The 19,048-nt window shown below is 37.3% G+C and overlaps 1 protein-coding gene across 6 annotated transcripts in view; it reads right to left on the minus strand.

Moving 5' to 3' along the window:
• Positions 1-1,322: 1,322 nt before the first annotated feature.
• CADPS2 (calcium dependent secretion activator 2) overlaps positions 1,323-19,048 on the minus strand; it is a 487,000-nt gene continuing 469,274 nt past the window's right edge. For all 6 annotated transcript variants that reach the window (XM_060020810.1, XM_060020806.1, XM_060020805.1 and 3 more), the window contains 2 exons: positions 7,807-7,911; positions 1,323-2,302 (listed from right to left, as the gene is read on the minus strand). In XM_060020810.1, coding sequence (XP_059876793.1) covers positions 2,129-2,302; positions 7,807-7,911 — 279 coding nt within the window. In that variant the 3' untranslated portion in view covers positions 1,323-2,128. The remainder of the gene's footprint in view (positions 2,303-7,806; positions 7,912-19,048) is intronic.

Genomic DNA, 19,048 nt, shown 5'->3' on the forward strand with positions numbered 1-19,048 from the left:
AATAGGTCAGGTCAGCAGGGAGACCCTGCTGGCCCCAAGTACTTTCCCCTGTAACACATGCTTTCCCCTTTATTTCCGAATTCTATCAGCTAGATATTTCCTTAAAAAAAATATGTATATATATATATACATATATATATATATATGGCTAAGGGGGTGGGTTCATCAGTTATTCATACTTTAGGACAAGATGGGCCAATTACTCTGAGATAAGCTACATCAAAGAAATAGACATTCGATATAAAGGAAAAGAAGGGTGGGTAAGTTCCAAGTAGACAGCAATTTGAGCTGTGCAGAGCCAGCTTGGGGAGGGTACCGTTGGGGATTTGAGGGTAGCCTGACTAGACACCTGAGGGCTTGAGAAAGGATAGTATCGGCATGAGGGTGGAGAAGAAAGGGAAGGACAAGCATTCCAAGACAAACTGCCTTTCAACAATACTGAGCTCGTAGAGTGGGTCTCTAATCCAGGAAAGGAGAAGAAATTTCCATTCATGTTTATCTTGTAGCACAGGGTCTCTTACCCCTAGGACCCAGAATTGAGCCCACACAATATTATATAATAACTGTGGATTAAATAGGTTTTTGTGGGCTAGTCTAGGTCAGGCACCAGAATAGATTTGGAGGGCCAAGAAGTTGTTTCACTTCCAAAGCTTCAGAACTTATGTTTACACAAATTCAGGGGTACCTTCACTTATTCTGCATTAACTCACTTCATTTAAGAACTACTTACCAGGGCTTCCCTGGTGGCACAGTGGTTGAGAGTCCGCCTGCCAATGCAGGGGACATGGGTTCGTGCCCCGGTCCGGGAAGATCCTACATGCCGCGGAGCGGCTGGGCCCGTGAGCCATGGCCACTGGGCCTGCGCATCCGGAGCCTGTGCTCCGCAACGGGAGAGGCCACAACAGTGAGAGGCCTGCAACGGGAGAGGCCACAACAGTGAGGGGCCAGCGTACCGCAAACAAAACAAAACAAAACAAACTACTTATGAATGAGTGCCGGCATATTTTTGAAAAAAATACAAAAATTAAAATTCAAAGATAAATTACAATTTAAAATTGTAGCCAGAAAATACTTTGGGGGAAGAAAAACTGTTAATATGTCAATTGCTAGTTAACATTACTAGCATTTCTAGTATTACTCATTATTAACTAATTGCTAATGTTAACTAATAATATACAATCTATGAGTATGTAGTCAACATCAGCTTTGCTATGGAAATATGCTCTCATATTTAACCAGTTCTTTTAACAAGTGTGAGTGCCTACTAGATGGAAAGCAGTGTTAATACCTTTTACTCATTTGATTGTAAATAAACACAATAAAAACACAGAGCCAGATTGCTGAGATGGTTATAATACTGCAAACATATTTTACTGTATTTAATTTATACAAGTCTAATAAATACATAAGTGGTTAGGACCAAGTGGACTTTTATTGCCTGCAAGCTGTTACACTTAGTAGTAGGAGAATATGGTATGCTGACGACAGCACACTTACTACCCCACACTTTGGGATTTTTATACTTGAAGGAAAAAATGTTCAGAATGGAACAAGACACAAGCCCATTGGATAATCTAGCTTATATTTGGGTTTGGCGATCCTTTAAGCCCAGGAAGACCAATTCAGAGTACTAAGAACCAAGGTTAAAGTTTTAACACACATCACAACAATGATAAATTAACTAGGAAACAAACCTTGCACGTAAATGATAAACTGTCAAGTACACACCATTTTAACAAGGGTACGTACAATAGAGCTGGCGCAATGATGAGAAGTGGCTTATTCTCACAATGTATCATGAGAAATACGTATTTCACTTCATACAAGCGACATGACTTTGATGTAACTACAGGAAAAAAAGTCGAATCTTCTTTTAAAAAAAAAAAGGTTCATGTTCCAATCACAGAGCCAAAGGTCATCATTTTAGATCAAGCTACACAAAAAAGGCTGATCTTCTTCAAAAAAATACTTGGCATTTTCTCTTTTAACTCTGCTTCAGGTTAACTTTTTAAAATGTAGAGTGAAATATAAGCATTTATATTTGGTCCAAACTATCAATGTAATTACAAGGACAGGTACAAAATAAACAATGTCAAGGCCCTCCTTCCTTCTGCAGAGCTGCATTTTATTAGCCTTCTTCTTCTTCGTCACTGTCTTTCATCGTGATGCCCTGAAGTCCACCTCCTTCCGAAACAGAAGCTGTAGCCTCCTCTACTGTTAAACGTCTGTGCAGGGTGTCATAGGTCTTACTGTTCAGGGTGCCTTCCAACACACCCTGCAATCGGAAGTCCCTATAGGTTTTCTGGAGGAAGGAGAGAGAATTTGCTTAGATCCCTTATGGATTATATGTCTGGATGGATGTATATGTGTATGTCTGAATGTATATATACTCAGTTGGCATTTCAGAAATGATCTTGGACAATTCACTAATGGATTCGGATTGTAGCTGCCCAGGCCAGTCATCCTGTTGGTGTAGGTTCTGGGGAGCAAATGAAATGAGAGACTTTTGATAGTGCTATTCAAACTAGAATCACTCTGAGTAGATCAAAATGTTGTGACTGTCAGATGACAAATGAGCTTTTTCCCCCCAAAATATTACTAATTGTGCAGAATTTACTACTTGAATAACCTGTAACAAAGGTAAAATTATATGTACTTATGTACATTTTCAATATGAAGGAATTCTTAGTTTTTCAATTGAGGAGCCTTTATTTTATTTTAGTATTGAAAAATACATTACATTTTATAAAATGCATTAGGTTTTTGGGGAAGGTGTGTGGAGGGAAGAGGATTAATCCTATTATCACTAAAAGAAGTTTGCATTTTCAGCATTTGTGAATTATAAAGTTTATTTATATGCACACTGGTTAAACTCTGTGTACACCTAAATGTCTGTATGAATTTTGCCCTTCTGAAATTGTCTTGGAATGTGAAGTGTTAAATTCTGGCATTAAACTTCCATTGATGGGCTAATAAAACATATTTACTTTTTTTGGTGTGAAACAGTAAATTATTATTTGGTGTATTATCTGTCAAAAATAGTGCAAATATCATGTTACTGTTTATACAGTGATTCTTAAAAACAAGAATAACAACGAAACTCTCATTTCTGTGGCTCTTAAGATATGTAACCTATAAAACTTTCCTTATTTTACTTTTCTCCTAAGTGAGACTTTCTTCACACATGAGTTTTTGATGACAAACAAGGCTGGTATTTTATTATTGATTTTTAAAGTTGTAGAAAAAGTCTAGAGTTAGTTCAATGGGGAAACAAAGCACAAATGAAGATAGCTCATTCTGTAGGGGCACTTCTAAGGCCATTAAAATGCTAAATATCTTTAAAGATTTTTTTTTTAACTGTCCTATGTTAGATTTAGAATACTAAACAGCCAGATGTCAATTGACTGGACCAAAGTATCAATACATATCAATGTGCCACTTTTTTGTTCTAAATGATTGCTAACAGTCACTTTTTTGGGGGTTTGCACTTAACAGATGAAAAAAGTCAAATAAAAAAAGGAATGTTGTACTTCCTGGCCCCAAATTACAACTCCAATAGCTGAAAATTAACATTAAGGAATGCCTGATTTCACTCAACACAATTAGAAGGAAAATATAATATTCAAACAGCTCAGCTGAAGGTGCTTATTCACTTGAGGTAGGAAGTGCTGATGGATGGCATCTTAATCCCCTGGATATACACACCTGGTCTACAAACAGACTTCTGGGAAGGAACAGAACCATTACAAGGTAGTGGTGTCACTGGTGTTTTCACATTTTATCTTCCTGTCTTATATCATCTGCCTTATGCCCCACGGTACCATTCAAGTTTCAGAAGTGATATTCACTTGTTATAAATAAAATGCATAAATAAAGTCCACCTCATGTCCAAAAAATAAACTGGTGAGGAACACTGTACTGTATCTGAGGTCAGTATCTCAACAGCAAGAAAAATTTAGTGTTTTTTTTCTTAAATGACCCAAACTATTTAAATTTGATTATTTATTTATCTATTTATAGATAATGTGTTGGGTCTTGGTGCTATGTGTGGGCTTTCTCTAGTTATGGTGAACGGGGGCTACTCTTTGTTGCAGTGCACAGGCTTCTCGTTGCGGTGGCTTCTCTCGTTGTGGAGCACGGGCTCTAGGCACGCAGGCTTCTGTAGTTGTGGCACGTAGGCTCGGTAGTTGTGGCGCACGGGCTTAGTGGCTCCGCGGCACGTGGGATCTTCCCGGACCAGGGCTCGAACCCGTGTCCCCTGCACTGGCAGGCGGATTCTTAACCACTGTGTCACCAGGGTAGTCCTTTTAATTTGATTTTAATATTTTGTATTAAGACACATAAATCCCACCATCCTCATATTCTCTTTCTAAACCATTAAAGCTTATTATTACTAAGGTGATACTTTCACACCAAAACATATGGTAATTTGCATCAGAACCCATGAAGTAACTCTGTAAGGTAAATTTTGTCTGGAAAAATCTGGTAACTAGTATGCATGGTATTACTACCACAGAGATTTCTGTTCAAGCCTCTAACACTCTGATAGTTAGATTAAAAATATATCAAGCACAAAAAACATTCATCTACAGCTAATACATCTGAAATAAAGTATTAGTGTTCCACTGAGAATTATATGCCAAGTTTGTGAGTCCCACTTTCTTATTTTATTGGAATGACTTTCCTTAGACTTAGCTTAATTATCAGTAAGTTGGCCAGGACAGAGTTGTATTGTGGATTTGCAGCCCTAAAGGCTTTCTAATTTGTATAAAATTAAGACTCTGCTTCCTTACTTTACTAGTAAGCAATAAGCAGTTAGGGGCACTGCAGGGCAGGTACCCTTGCAATCTCTCTCTTTCTCTTTTTTTAGAATTCATAACATGTTATTGACACTTAGAGACCCTCTGTGGCTGCCAAGAAGGTCTGCTTGGCTCTTACTTAAGACAAGTGCCTGCCGCAGGGTGCTGCTCACTTGTCGTCTTTTCTCCTAGTAAAAGAGGCAGCTCGTTTATGTTAACCGCTTTTAAATGTCAAATGGCCTCTAGGGAGAACAGAAATCCATCAGCCATTTTGATTATTTGAGGATTCTATTTTTCCCTTCCCCAAATAAACCATTCTGATGTTTAAACTTTGTTAATTTCTTAGTCCTAAATCTTCTGTGAATATCTTACTGCAATTTGTCTCTTCTTAGTGAGCAACATCAATGAACCAACTGGCGTCTAAGTGTCTTTGTGGGGCAAAGTTGGCTATCGTATACATCTTGATGGCATCTGGGTCTCCGTGGGCACAAGAGAATGACAATGCTTCTAAGGACTAGGCTGCCAGAGTCCAGTAGCTCTCGGCTCAGCTCCTGAGAAGAATGCACTACCCTACTGTAACATGCAGGTCCAGTCTAAGTGATGTGGATGGAAGGAAAGCCTACTCGGGGCCTGCACAATTCTATACATGTGCTGTTTAATAGCCGCTTAAATTCACTGGAAAATGAACATTATAAACATAGCCATATAGGCTCTGAAGAGCGATGAATCTATGTATGAAATTGGTTAAAGTCTATTTATATTCAAAGTAGAAAAAAAACCAATTAGAACACTGAATTAATTCATCCTAATTTTCATTGTGAGAATAATCACTTTTAGTTATTAAATAAAGCCCTATGAGTTGATTAAACGTATCAGCCCAAGAAAGTAACGGCTGAGTTTGGGGACCTGCTTGCGAAAAACAAAACATGGAAAGTCAAACATATACATGAAATTTAATTTCATATTTATCAGTCTTGACTGTTGGTAGCCATCATGAAGACTATATTAAAATAAGATAAACTGGTTTAGAATACAATGGAAATGTCACCCTATAATTAACAAAATTATTAATCATTTTTTCTGCTAAAATATTCACTGGTGCTTGAACTGTTATGACTGTGAATATGAGAAGAGGAATAACTTTGAAATAAACAGATGATGGGCTAATAAAAAATGGAGATTATTATTATAAAAACAAAGAAAGCTTACCAATCTATCAACTAATACCAATCAGCCGACTATGTAATTTCTGACATCCTGAACACAGTAGACACTAGCTTGAAAATATGGCTGATCCTAAGGGGAACAAGCTAATCCCAATATTAGTCACAGTATAGACTGCAATCTTAACATGTACACCTATTTAGAAGGTAAACACAGATTATTCTGATTCTCTTTTATGAAAAACAAACTTCAGTTGAAAGCTCTCCAAGTGACATTTGTAGAAACAAGGAAGAAACCATGGAGGAACTAAAGCAAACATGAACGTTATCATAATGTGTTTTCAGTTTCTTTGTAAAATAAATAACACCTGGTAAAAAGTGTTCTCGATCAAAGGTAGTCTGTCAATTGAAATGTAATGTTTTAGTGTATTAAAATTAGTGGGTGACCAATTTTCCTTGTTATTTATGGCTAATCATGATTGCTATTACTGTGACATTATAGGTCTGGTTCTGTGTTCCAGTAGATTGGCTGATTTCTGACTTTAGAACTTTCCTCTTGGTGGCTCTTTCTATAACCTATGTGTCTGTGGCACAAAAGAATTCATATTCTGATGAGACTGCAGGAGCCAAGAGAATGGTGGAAAATATTTTAATGTGGATAAAACTTTTAATGATGTGATACAGTGGTTCTTCTTAAACTTTATCTCTATCAGAATCCTCTGGAGGGCTTGTTCATGTACAGATGGCCAGGTCCCACTCTCAGACACTCTGACTTAGTGAGTCTGGTGTGGAGCCGAAGAATTTGCATGTCTAACAAGTTCCCAGGTGATGCTGATAATGTTATATCAGGAATGACATTGTGAGAACCACTGTGTGTGTGTACATATACACACATACACACAAATATACACATATACATATATATGTACGTGCAAATATAGATATACACATCTATAGGCACACACACATATATATAAATACATCAATGGCATATGTATACCATTTGATAAATGGTACTAGAATGGAAGTAAAAGTTACTTATTTAAAGGAACAGCTGATTCACAAGAGCTTAGAGTTATGTTTTTTGCCATAATGTAGAATTTGTCTCAATTTTAAGAAAAAGTTATACCTGTGGTAAATTTTGTATTTCCACTGGAATTTATAAGGTGTGAGAAATCATGCTGAATAATGTATTACTTTAAAGCCCCTACTCACTCAATATAACATGCACGTGATTACATTTCCTCTTGAAAAGCAGACGTCAAAATGGCCTCATTGAACTGATATAACATCTGTTAGTGGTTATGGATGGTCCCGGACACTCATACTGATCATCTCTTACATATAAGAAGGGGCATGCTTCCAAAAGAATTCAGGCAGTGACAATGTTTTACTTTCATATCAGGATATAACAAAATAAAGGAGACTCTCCTTATCCTAGGGGCAAATATAATTCAAAAGCCCTCCTAATAATATATTAATAAATATGAAGGAAATATATTAGGAGAAAACATTTCTATACCTAAGACAATTAATACAAAATTATTGTGGACCTACTAGATTCAGGTAAATGTGCTAGGGGCTTTATGTATATATTATCTTCAAATATAATTACTTGATAACAAAATACTTTTAATTTATTAATACAAAAACAATAAATTTATGTTTATTTAGTAATCTAACTGAAAATGGAATAAACAGCAGCACATCATTGCTGAAAGTGATGTTTTTAAAGTACTTACATCCACTCAGGTATATTAAATACGATTTTCTTATATGTCAATATCTTGCCATTATTCTTTATAGCTTGCTGGGCAATACACATCTAAACACATTTTGTTTACCTTCACAATCTTGATTAGTGTCTTCAGTTGGTAAATATGAAGCTGCAGGTCTAATCTATCAGTCAACCACACACAAATGACTTTCATGGAACTGCTGTACCATTGCTGGAAAGAAGGATGGGGGTGGGGGGGAAGAAAACAGAAAAGAAAACAACCTCTGCAGTATTCATTTAACAGATTCGGTAATGAGGGGGTAATGAAACACTCTGAAATGACCATAGATCAGCACTTGAAGTCAATAATGCTATAATTTCCTGTTAACAGAATTGTATGTTTTGCTAGAAAATCTGCTAAGTTGACCTAGGCTGTTCTTTACATGAATTAACATTACAGTCTTTTAGCTGTAACATATTCATGGGAAACAGTGTTTTTGCACTTGCAGCCTAGCGGCCTGCTTTGTAATTTGTAGGTAACAATGGGTACTAAATACACGTTATGGGACTGAATGGACTGCCAAGCAGCAGGAAAAAAACAGGTAAATTATTTTCAAAGGGAAATTTCCCATTAGCCTGCATGTTATGTAAAAATCAGAGTAATTACCATCATGCATGTAGGCAATACCTAGAAATAGCATTTTAAAGGAGGGATGGTGAAAAACATCCACAGCTTACTAACCTCTAATCCCCAGTCACAACTTTATCTACTATCGGTTGTTAAGTATTTGCCAAGATGGTCTAAAACCACCTAAAATAAAGATTTCAGATCTTAGGAAGGAACATTATCAGGATGGAATTCTTGTGTCTTATAAGAATCACAAAAACAGATGTCAGTTGACCAAATTATAAAAGAAAACAATCTGTTTCATTTTGCAAGTGTTTTTGGAGGGTTCATATTTTCTCTCTGTTTATTATAACTCTCTTGGTGGGAAAATGGAAATTCTTCTCTAACGTACTTTCCTGCTCCTATATAATGCCTGTGAGTATAGTAAAAGAAGAAATTTTGTTCCTATTTTCAAAAAAGGGCAATCTGCCATTAGTGATGGCATTTTAAGGGATTCAGTACTTACACGCCAGAGCCAGGTTTAGGTAATACTCTAAGAAAATAATGCTAGTCATTCAGATAACTGTGAGAAATATCAATGTCCACGCAGCATTTAGGAAATGACAAAAGAGTTTTTGAAAGAGAAGGTATTTTGTGCCTTGCTTGTGTACACACAGTGACACTACAGATCACATATGTACGTGCATATGTTCTTAGGTATTCAAACACAGAAAAAAATCTTAAAAGATATTTTTCTTCCATAATAAAGCAGTAAATACAAATTTCTAAAAGAAATCTCAAGTGATACAAGTAAGTCTGAACTTCACCTGGACTTGTATTTACTAACATTGTTCTAATAAAATTTAGTATAAAGAATGGTAGTTTAAGCATAATATAAAAATGAATTAGTTTAACATTTCATCAGACTTATTTCTATTAGTTTGTTGGCATACTGGACACACATGCATAAAATGAGATAAGCTAATGAAAATGAATAACTGATTTACTGAATACTGTGATATTAAATGGATGAATGAACATTCAAGTTTTTAAAATGTGAGATGGGCTATGGTTGTTTAAAAAAAATATTATTCATGTACCCAGTTTTTCTTTTTCCTAATGATTACTTTCCTAATTTTCAGGACATGTAAAAGTATCAGAAATAAGTTTTATAAAATGAGATACTCCTAAATTCTTAAAAAATAAACTGCTAAAAAATTCAGTACTTCAGCTGACATATTAAATCTTAATAGATTAGTATCTGGTATTTAAATTCTATACTTCCTTATTTCAAGTTATAGCCTCAACTACTTGAGTTCTATTTTAATGCAGGTAAACACTCATAGGTATTGGTGATATTGAACATGAGTATACTGAATTAAAACCCTCGCCCCCAGCCCACCCTCCAAGTAACTTGAAAACTAAAATGTAGTCATAATGGTTATGACTCTTAAATTATAGTGCTTCTTCAAGGAATAATTTTTTTTTTTTAGTTGGGGGGACAAAATACGATACATTGTACAAAATTTATAACATACAAGTTAATTGGGCTGTTAGACTGTAAAGTTACTATATATATGGTAAGTTGCATGAATCTGAAGTAAATGAAAATGCTTTCTTAAAATTACTCCATATGCATCTTATGTTCTTAAAAAATCCTTAGGTAATTTAAAATTAATTTAACTTCATTTTTCCATTACATATGAGTGGTACTTATGATTAAGCGATAACTGAAAGGACATCTAACATAACACAGAAATTTATTTTTAATATAACTTCTTTAACACAATGCCAAAATTATAATTTTAAAGAAGAATAATTTGGGAATAAAATGATCTAAAGTTAACTATAAAAACAGAGAAAAAGAACCAATGTTAATAAAGTGCTTAAGCTACTTCATCATCATCTTACTTTAAAGGCAAACAAATTATTCTACAAGGAACATTCTATAAGAAAAATTATTCCATCTGCTAATCATGCATATTTCTTGGTTCCAAAGTCAAAGCATTTCGAAGAATTTCAGCTAAATCAAGCAAATGATGAAGAAAAATCAATAGCTTAGCTTAGAGTTTACGTTGCTATGAAGAATAAGCTAACGAACAAACAAAAAACCTTATTAGGACTGCTTCTTTCTTATATATGGTGAAACACACACACACACACACACACACACACACACACACACACACACACACACACAAACAGACAAAACCACAAAACAGAAATCACTAGCATTTTCCTATTTCTGGTGTTGGAATGGTTATGTCCTTCTTCTGGGTGGAGGACCATAGATTCCATTTTTTTCATCTTGAGAAAAATGTCAAAGGTAACTTAGCATCATTCCCCCCACCCCACCAAACCAAACCAAACCACCCTCCAAAGCAAAGAAAAAAAAATTTGCAAGGGGTGAATGTGCACTGAAGTGTGACTGTTAGAAAATGTGCTTGCATTTTGGAAAAGTTAATTTTATAAAGCAACTTGTTTGACTATTCACTTTTCCTTTCAGGGGATGACAACGAAGGGGCACTGGAGCTTGCACTCAAGTCGTGGGTATGGCATTACTGCTTTATTCCCTGCTTGGTCTACTTAAGAATAAAGCAGTTAGTGTATATTCTACGCTTTTTTTCTCCATCAATCCATGCCAGCAGCCTACCACTTTAACAAAATATATGTGTTTTTTTTTTTTCTTTTTTGTGGTTCATTCAACTCCTGTAAGGGCATGCCTTACTCACTTCATTTTCTTGAGATATCTCTTTTAAAGCAAAAAGAAAAGCAAAGGAAAGGCTAGGGTTGACTCTGTGAGACCCCTGTATTTATTCACACTTATTGTGCATGACTGTAGACTGGTAAATCATATTAGCAGCCCGTCTCCCCATCAAGCTGCTACTTGCTTTCCAGCCCTGGGAAGGTTCAACAAATCAACAGGAGCACGGAAAACAGAACATCAGTCTAATCTAGTGTTTAAGGTGAAGTTTTCAAACCCAATCTAAGAAGATCTTTAGAGCAAGCAACAAGCTGAAGGGCTCAGAAGGTGGTATTGACAATGAAAGAGTGTTGAAATATTGAGAAGCGCAGCACTTGTGCATTTTTAATAACAAGAGGGTCAACAAGGACACAGCTCCCTCAGTGCCAGGAGTTGCCACTGACTATGGAAATTGCCACACCAGGGCTATAAACGCTTGCAGTTCATCAGCTTTTTTAAACAGTTCATCAGCTTTCTTAAACACCCTGAACCCCCTCAGTGGACCTTTAGTCTTGAATTAACAAACGAAAGCAATGAAAGAGGGTGCATTCTGAATGGCTGGCATTGATCCCCAACTGTGTCAGCACTGCTACAGGCCCTGAAAAACTCTCTCCATTGTCAATAGAAATTGACAAACCTCCTCTCCTAAATAGTGCAGCTGAGCCGGGCGGGATCCACGCAGCTGTAAAGGGCTCTGCTCTTGGGGCCGGGGAGCACTAACAATGGAACAAGCATGAGCTCTTTGTCAGTCCCAGACTCGGCAATTTTCTAACAAGGATTAAAGTTGTTTCTCGGCAGTGCTGGTGAAAAGAGATTTAGCAACATACCGTGCTTTCTTCATGCAAGTTAAAGAGAAGTAGTTAAGGAATTTCATTATGCTGTCGACTAGTGGAAATACAAAACAAATATATTAAATATGCACGGCTCCCTTTGCTGCCTAATTTATAACATTTTGAGGAGGATTCAATTAAATATAACACTTACTGCCTGGAAACAGGCGCTTCGCCTTTATTTTGGAAGTTTTATTTTTTAAAAAGTCCAGCTGCTTGCCACCTGGAATGAGGTCTCAATACATACTAATGCACAATGTCTTCAGACCTTCTGGGGCTAATATTCCTAAATCTGAGTCACAGGACCACATAGGGTTCACATATTGCGGCTGCTTCAAGCAAATGATTTCTGTCAGAATGTGGCTTCTGAGGATGATGGCAGGGTAAAAATAGTTGCTTTGCTGGGGAACAAATCTGTGATATATTTTCTGCTTAAGTGTTTAGCTTTTTATTGATTATGAACTTGGTACAACTAGCTGATGTATTTTCATTCTTCTCCAGCTAGGCTCGTCTCAATAGGTGAACAACAAGAACAACAACAGCAACAAAACAAACCCAACACTTTTTAGCGCCCCCAGATATGAAATGGCTACATTTCCACAGTATGTGTGCATTTCTTCATTTATTTCAAGAGAAGCTGATAGTTTCACCAGAGTCAAGTCACCGTGTTGAAATGACATACCACCTAGAAAATCTCATCTTAGGAAATAGGTGCCTTTTAAATGTTACGTTTAATTGGATAAAAGAATAATGGTTTTGAAAAGCTTGATAAATATAAAGCACCCTTTAGGATCACTTCGTGGCTTCAGAGGGCAACAAATTATTTAGAAATGTTAATGCCCTACAGTTTCACCAGTACATTACAAAGTAAATAGAAATGTTTCTCTATACATGGAGTGTTCCTTTTGTCAATTGTACATCTGTTTAATATAAGTAAATTCGTGGTCACTTCCCATTTCTAGGCACTAAAATGCAGATCTATATTAACGGTACATTTGATATAATAATACCAACATTTCCACCCTCTTTTCAAGCTAACCCACTCAAAATGATTATATTTGGTTCCACAAAACAGACCCTCAAAACACAAGCATTTAGGGCTTCCCTGGTGGCACAGTGGTTGAGAGTCCGCCTGCAGATGCAGGAGACACAGGTTCGTGCCCCGGTCCGGGAAGATCCCACATGTTGTGGAGCGGCTGGGCCCGTGAGCCATGGCCGCTGAGACTGCGCGTCCGGAGCCTGTGCTCCGCAACGGGAGAGGCCACAACGGTGAGAGGCCCGCGTACCACAAAAAAAAAAACAAACCACAAACATTTTGAAAGTTTTAAGTGTGAATTTTGTGTTGGCTTGGAATAGGATTAAAGGCTATATTTAAGGAAAACTGAAACCAGTCTATTAGGTTAAGAATACAGGAAGTGTTCAACCCAACCTACATCTATCAACCAGCTAGCCCCGGAGGCGCTCAGGAGGAGGGAAACAGAGACTCGCATCTGGACATGGGGGCTGAGGGCTGGCCGTGAACGCACCAGAGAAGAACATCAACACAGAAGCTGCAGGGGCCGCAGTGCCGGCCCCTGTGATGCGACTATTTGCTTGACTGAGTCTGTCGCTTGCTTTCTCTATGCCTCAGTTTTCTCATCTGTGATATGACGGACAGATTATATGAACTAGCTTTAAAATAAGATTTTTATGCTCTCCAGAAATACTATGAGATTAGATTTGACTGTCAAAGGAAGGGGCATGATTAGAAGCAATATAGCTTGTGATTCTCCTCAAAGAAGGGAAAAGCCAAATTGTTTTTTTTTTTTAATGCTACTTAAATATAGCTTTGTTCATCCAAATATGCAAGTCTAGGATTCCAGAAGTTTCATTTGGCCTTTTAATGAAGTACAGACATATTATAAAAATGAAACAATAAAGTACAATGAGGAATAAATGAAATCTATTAAGAACTGTGAAGTATTCTTATTATGATTTTATAATAACAAATAATGTTATATACAATATATTATATAATAATAATACTCTGATTATAAAGGTATCTGATGTTTTTAAAAAATCTTCCATGGGAAGTTCAAGTGCATCAGTTTTCATTTGATTCTTAAAACAACCTTGACGAAGTGGTTATTATTCCTATTTTGCAGGGAAACTGAGCTCACGTAGGTAGAAAACTGAGTTTAGATTAAGCAATTTACTTATGTAAGTTTATGTAAGTGGCAAGGTTAAGATTCTTCTTATATCTATGCTCCAGAGTCCGTGCTCATGACTACTAGGTTATTCCATTTCCTTCTATGAAACAGTCTGTTCCATCAGTGAAGTCTCTGATTTTTTAAGAGTAGTTTGATGCTTGCAGCAAACAACTAAGAAAACAACTCTACCATTCCTGGTGGTCCCTGATAGTTATCATAACCCAGGACTGTGAAGTAATACAGGAGATGCTTGTTGTTTCAAAGAAGTCCATCACATTTTCTTGCAAGTTACTGTAATCTGCATTTCCAAAGATATTTGTACACCTGATAATGTAATTACATAATGTAATAAATTTTTGGAAGAGCCATACTCTGTTAGGGTAACCAACCAAATGGTCCTTGTGCTATGCATTTCCCACGTGTTTACTTCTTAAGTTGTTTTACAGTGCCATATACCCTAATGCTTAGGAATCCTGGGAAGAATTTTTTTTTCACTGCAACAAAACAAAGCAATGCGGAAAGAAGATCCTTAGTACATTCACGAGGGGACTCGATCTATATGTGCAGTTTTCTTCATCTTTTTTAAAAATACAGAACAGAGAAGAACTTGATTCATGCCTTTTTCCTTCCATATTCAATAAACTCACATTCAGGGCGATTTTCATTTCTTATCTCTATGAGGAAGTCTGCAAAGGAGAGTTCATGAGCACTATGATGTCTGTTAAGAAAGGGAAAATGTAAAAAGTACTAACATGGGAGGGTTGGCATATAGTAGGTACCTAATAAATGCTTGTTGAATGCTGAAAAACCTTTCCTGCTCTTGAAGTTCAGTACTTTTTTTCCCCCATTCCTTTTTTTAAAAAAAAAAAATGAATATAATAACCAAGACACTTCCAAGATGCATTCAATCCTCTTCACTTATAAAATAGGATAAGTTACATAACAGGGTAAGTTCCACAAATTGGGGGTTGCAAAAGCTCTTTTCCACTCACTACTATTTCATTAACCCCAAATTTCCTTTCTTCCAAAATATCCTGAAAGTAATATTATTAAACTAGCCTACCTATTCTCACGCTAGACAAAGAGCATTAAAATCAATACTATTCTTCACATTCATTATCATCAAGTAGGCAAGTGCCTTTGTAAATTTATTCTGTGGTTCTTTCCCTGGTGCTAAAAAGATTAGTGATTACAAAGTGAAAATTTCAGATCATCAGTTGTTCCCCCTCTCGCCTACTTATTGACAAATGATGGAACGCATACTGGTTTGGCTAATCTTTTGACTTATCAGTGGTTTGGTTGAACTCAGTGGTCAACCCAGTTATAATGGTGTGTGCACCAGTTTGGGGTGCAGACATAGACTATGAATGATTTATTTGGGCATATGACCTGTTCATCTGGTTGAATGACTCATCTTAAGTACTATATATAAAAGTTTGGTCGATATTGCATTTAAATCAATAATGTAGGATCCGGATAAAAATAAATTAGACTATTAAATGGTACAAGTTTGAGATAAAACCTAGGTCTGAGAATTAATGGTTAGCAAGTCTCTCTGCTTCAGTTTCCTTATAAAAAATAGGGAACAATTATTCCAAAGTCCCGTTTCCAGAGTGTGGTAGGGACTGGGATAAATAGCTGCCTTCCGGTCTCCGACTCATGGCGCACTCCCACAGGACCTGAATGACCTGCTGATCTGCTAGATGTTGGGTTTCTCTGTATCTATGGTTTTTGGACATGCCAATCCCTCTGTCTGGACTTTTATTCCCATGTACGTTTCATTGGCCAGATTCACGTTGACCTTTAAGACTCAGTTCAACTATCATTTCTGCTACGAAGCCAACACTATCTCTTACCAGGTAGACTTAGATGCTCCTGTATTTCCTGCTCCTAGAACCCTGTACAGGTGTCTATAAAAATACTGCAAAATGTGCCCTATGTCTGCCTCACCAGGCTGTGAGTATCCATAAGGCAGAAACCAAGTCTTTTTATTGATATCTTGAGCCCTTGGCAGAATGTCTGGCACGTGACATGCATTACATAATTGTTGAAGGACTGAATGCTTTTAAATATTTGGAAACATAAACTGTTACGTATATAATAGTGGCAGGGCAGCTTTTCAACAGAAAAAAGATAAAAGAATATCAGAGCCAGAGGAACTGTTGACTTGAATTAACATGTTTCATTAATAGCAAAATAATTTAATGCATGCTAAAGTTGTAGATATCATCAAAAAGAAAACAACTGCATCTGGCTAAAGACATTTAACATAGAACTGAAAATGTGACAGTCTAATTTCGTTTTAAGTGATGAATTAAGTAAAGGAGAAAGTACTGTAAACTAACAAACCCCCATGTCTATGTACATATATGAGTGTCCGCATATATACTCTTATACACAAAGATATGATAACATTATGTGCTCAGCTCCTGGATTGGCCCTCAAGAGTCTGTCACGCATGCAGTGAGCTGCCCCTCCAGCATATGCTCAGGGGTATTGGTAGCTATTCCTGGGGGGTATCTGAGGCTGTGGGGCATATCTGGTGTATGGCTGGCAGCACTGCCTGTGCATTTACACCAAGAAGTGACATGTCCTGGGTGCTTTCAGTGCTTGTTGGTTTTGTAAGAGGTGTTAAAAAAAAAAGTGAGAAACATCATTGGTGTGGCACTATTGACTTGAGTCTGAGGGGACATGAGAGCTCTCCTGGGAGCTGGTATAAGCCTGGCTTTTGAGCAAAGAATCCATGAAGGGTAGAGAGGGAGAGTGTGCCCTTGTTGTAACGTCACGGCATTGGATATTGCAGGCACTAGAGCTAGGTACAACCCTTGCATTGGCCCTAAGTTCTGGCAAGTTTCCAACCATCCACTTGCAACGGAGAGAAATAAATAAACGTCAGATTTAGATAATCACTATCATCTATTTTGAAAGGGTACTAAATTTTAATTCTCCATAGTACATCCATTTGGAAAAAATCTATGAAGGTCTATTCAATAGACGAAAATATGAAACATTTTAATGTAGAAATTAACAACTTTTTCAGAAGACCCACTTGGCCGTAAGAATGTAAGCTCCCTTAGGGCAGGAACTTGGTATATCTTATCTAACATTGCATTCTCAGCCTCTAGCAGTGTGTGGCCTCTAGAAAATAAATACTGGTTGTATGAATAAATAATAAGAGGGGTTTTGATTTCCTATTTTAATTAGAATCCTACCGAGTCATTGTGACAGAGATACCCAACTATGTGGGAGGAAACAAATGCCTAACGTTTTTTTTTCTTTTTTTGGCCGCACAGCATGTGGGATCTTAGTTTCCCAACCAGGGATTGAACCAGTGCCCCCTGCAGTGGAAGTGCAGAGTCTTAACCACTGGACCATCAGGGAAGTCCCAATGCCTAACCTTTTAATCCCAACATTCACCACCATCCCTTGCACTTCCTACTTGAAGGATGAATTGGATTTGTTTTCTAGATCTTATGCATCCAAAACGTCACATGAATGACCATCCTACATCTATAAACATATACATTTTTAACTGTATAACATAGGCAGTAAGAGGAAAGTCAACAAGAAATATGGGGAGTATATGGGACCAAATTTATAAGGATCAGTAGAGCAAAAGTATGGGAAAGTTATCCATGAGAATGCATAACTAGGAATATGCCTTGAAAAAAATATTGTTCAGCCACATTCAAATACTGCGTCCTATTCCTGACTCTAAACCCTAAGCATGACCGAGAACATTTTGAGAAGTTTCAAAAGACAGCCACAAAGATGATTAAAGGGCTAGAAAAGGGGCCTATGAAGAGAAGTTTAGCAAATAGGGATTATTTATCCTGGAGTAGACAAGTATGACAGGTGCCTTAATAATAGTCTTTATATATAGGAAGGATTATTCCCTAGAGATGCTGGCTACCTGCTTTTTGTTCTCCACTGAGAGGAAAAAGGGAAATGGGTTTAAAAAATAGCATGAAGAATTTTGGTGATGTAGGGGTTAAAACTTGCTTTATTTCAAACAAAACATCTTGCCCATATTAAGAGAGCAAAATTTAGATGGTCTCTTAATTAGGACTGGGCTGCGATCAAGAAATTGAGAGCTCTCTGAAGTTTAGGTATTTATAAGTACCTGTGAAAATTGTTCTTTTATAGAGTTTCCTTTCAATGCATTCAATAAACACATGTTTTTGCCACAATGATGCTGATTTACTACAATAGCCGTTTCCTTACACGGATTTTTTTTTTTTTTGTAGTTGGACGTAGTCAATAGTGGCAATCTGGCTGCCACTGCTGTGCCCACTTGTGAATGGCACTGACCATGTAGATGGGGCTGCATGGAAAGCTTGCAGAGGGAGTGTCTGACGGAGGAGGAGTTCAAAAGGCTACCACAGAAAACGGCTTTAAAGCCATGTGTCATTTGCTTATGAAGTTAGGTTTGAAGAGAAGAACGGTAGCTATCATTTCTATGAAAACATCACACTGGTCAACTGAAAGAGATGCTGGTCTCAGGGGAGTCCTGGGTATTTTCTTTTTTTGTTTTTTCTGCGGTACGTGGGTCTCTCACTGTTGTGGCCTCTCTCGTTGCGGAGCACAGGCTCCGGATGCACAGGCTCAGCGGCCGTGGCTCACGGGCCCAGCCGCTCCGCTCCGCTCCGCTCCGTGCTTCCCAGACCGGGGCACGAACCCACGTCTCCTGCATCAGCAGGCGGACTCTCAACCACTGCGCCACCAGGGAAGCCCTGGGTATTTTCATTAATAAGTCAATGGTTGCCAGATGCAGTGCAAGCATGCAAACCACCGAGGAAAAGCCAGGCTCTGTGTGGAGAAGTCAGAGTTTTCAGACCATATTACATGTGAAGGCAGCATGAAATCAATACTAAATAACTTTTGAAATGCTCAACATGTTGCTTGTAATTATTTCAACTATCTTTGATAAAATCAGGAGGGAGAATATTCTAATTTCTTCCATGACTATTAAGTCACTGTTACCGGCTTGGGTGAATGAA

This window comes from Delphinus delphis, chromosome 9, assembly GCF_949987515.2.
Source record: "Delphinus delphis chromosome 9, mDelDel1.2, whole genome shotgun sequence".
Lineage (NCBI taxonomy): Eukaryota > Metazoa > Chordata > Mammalia > Artiodactyla > Delphinidae > Delphinus > Delphinus delphis.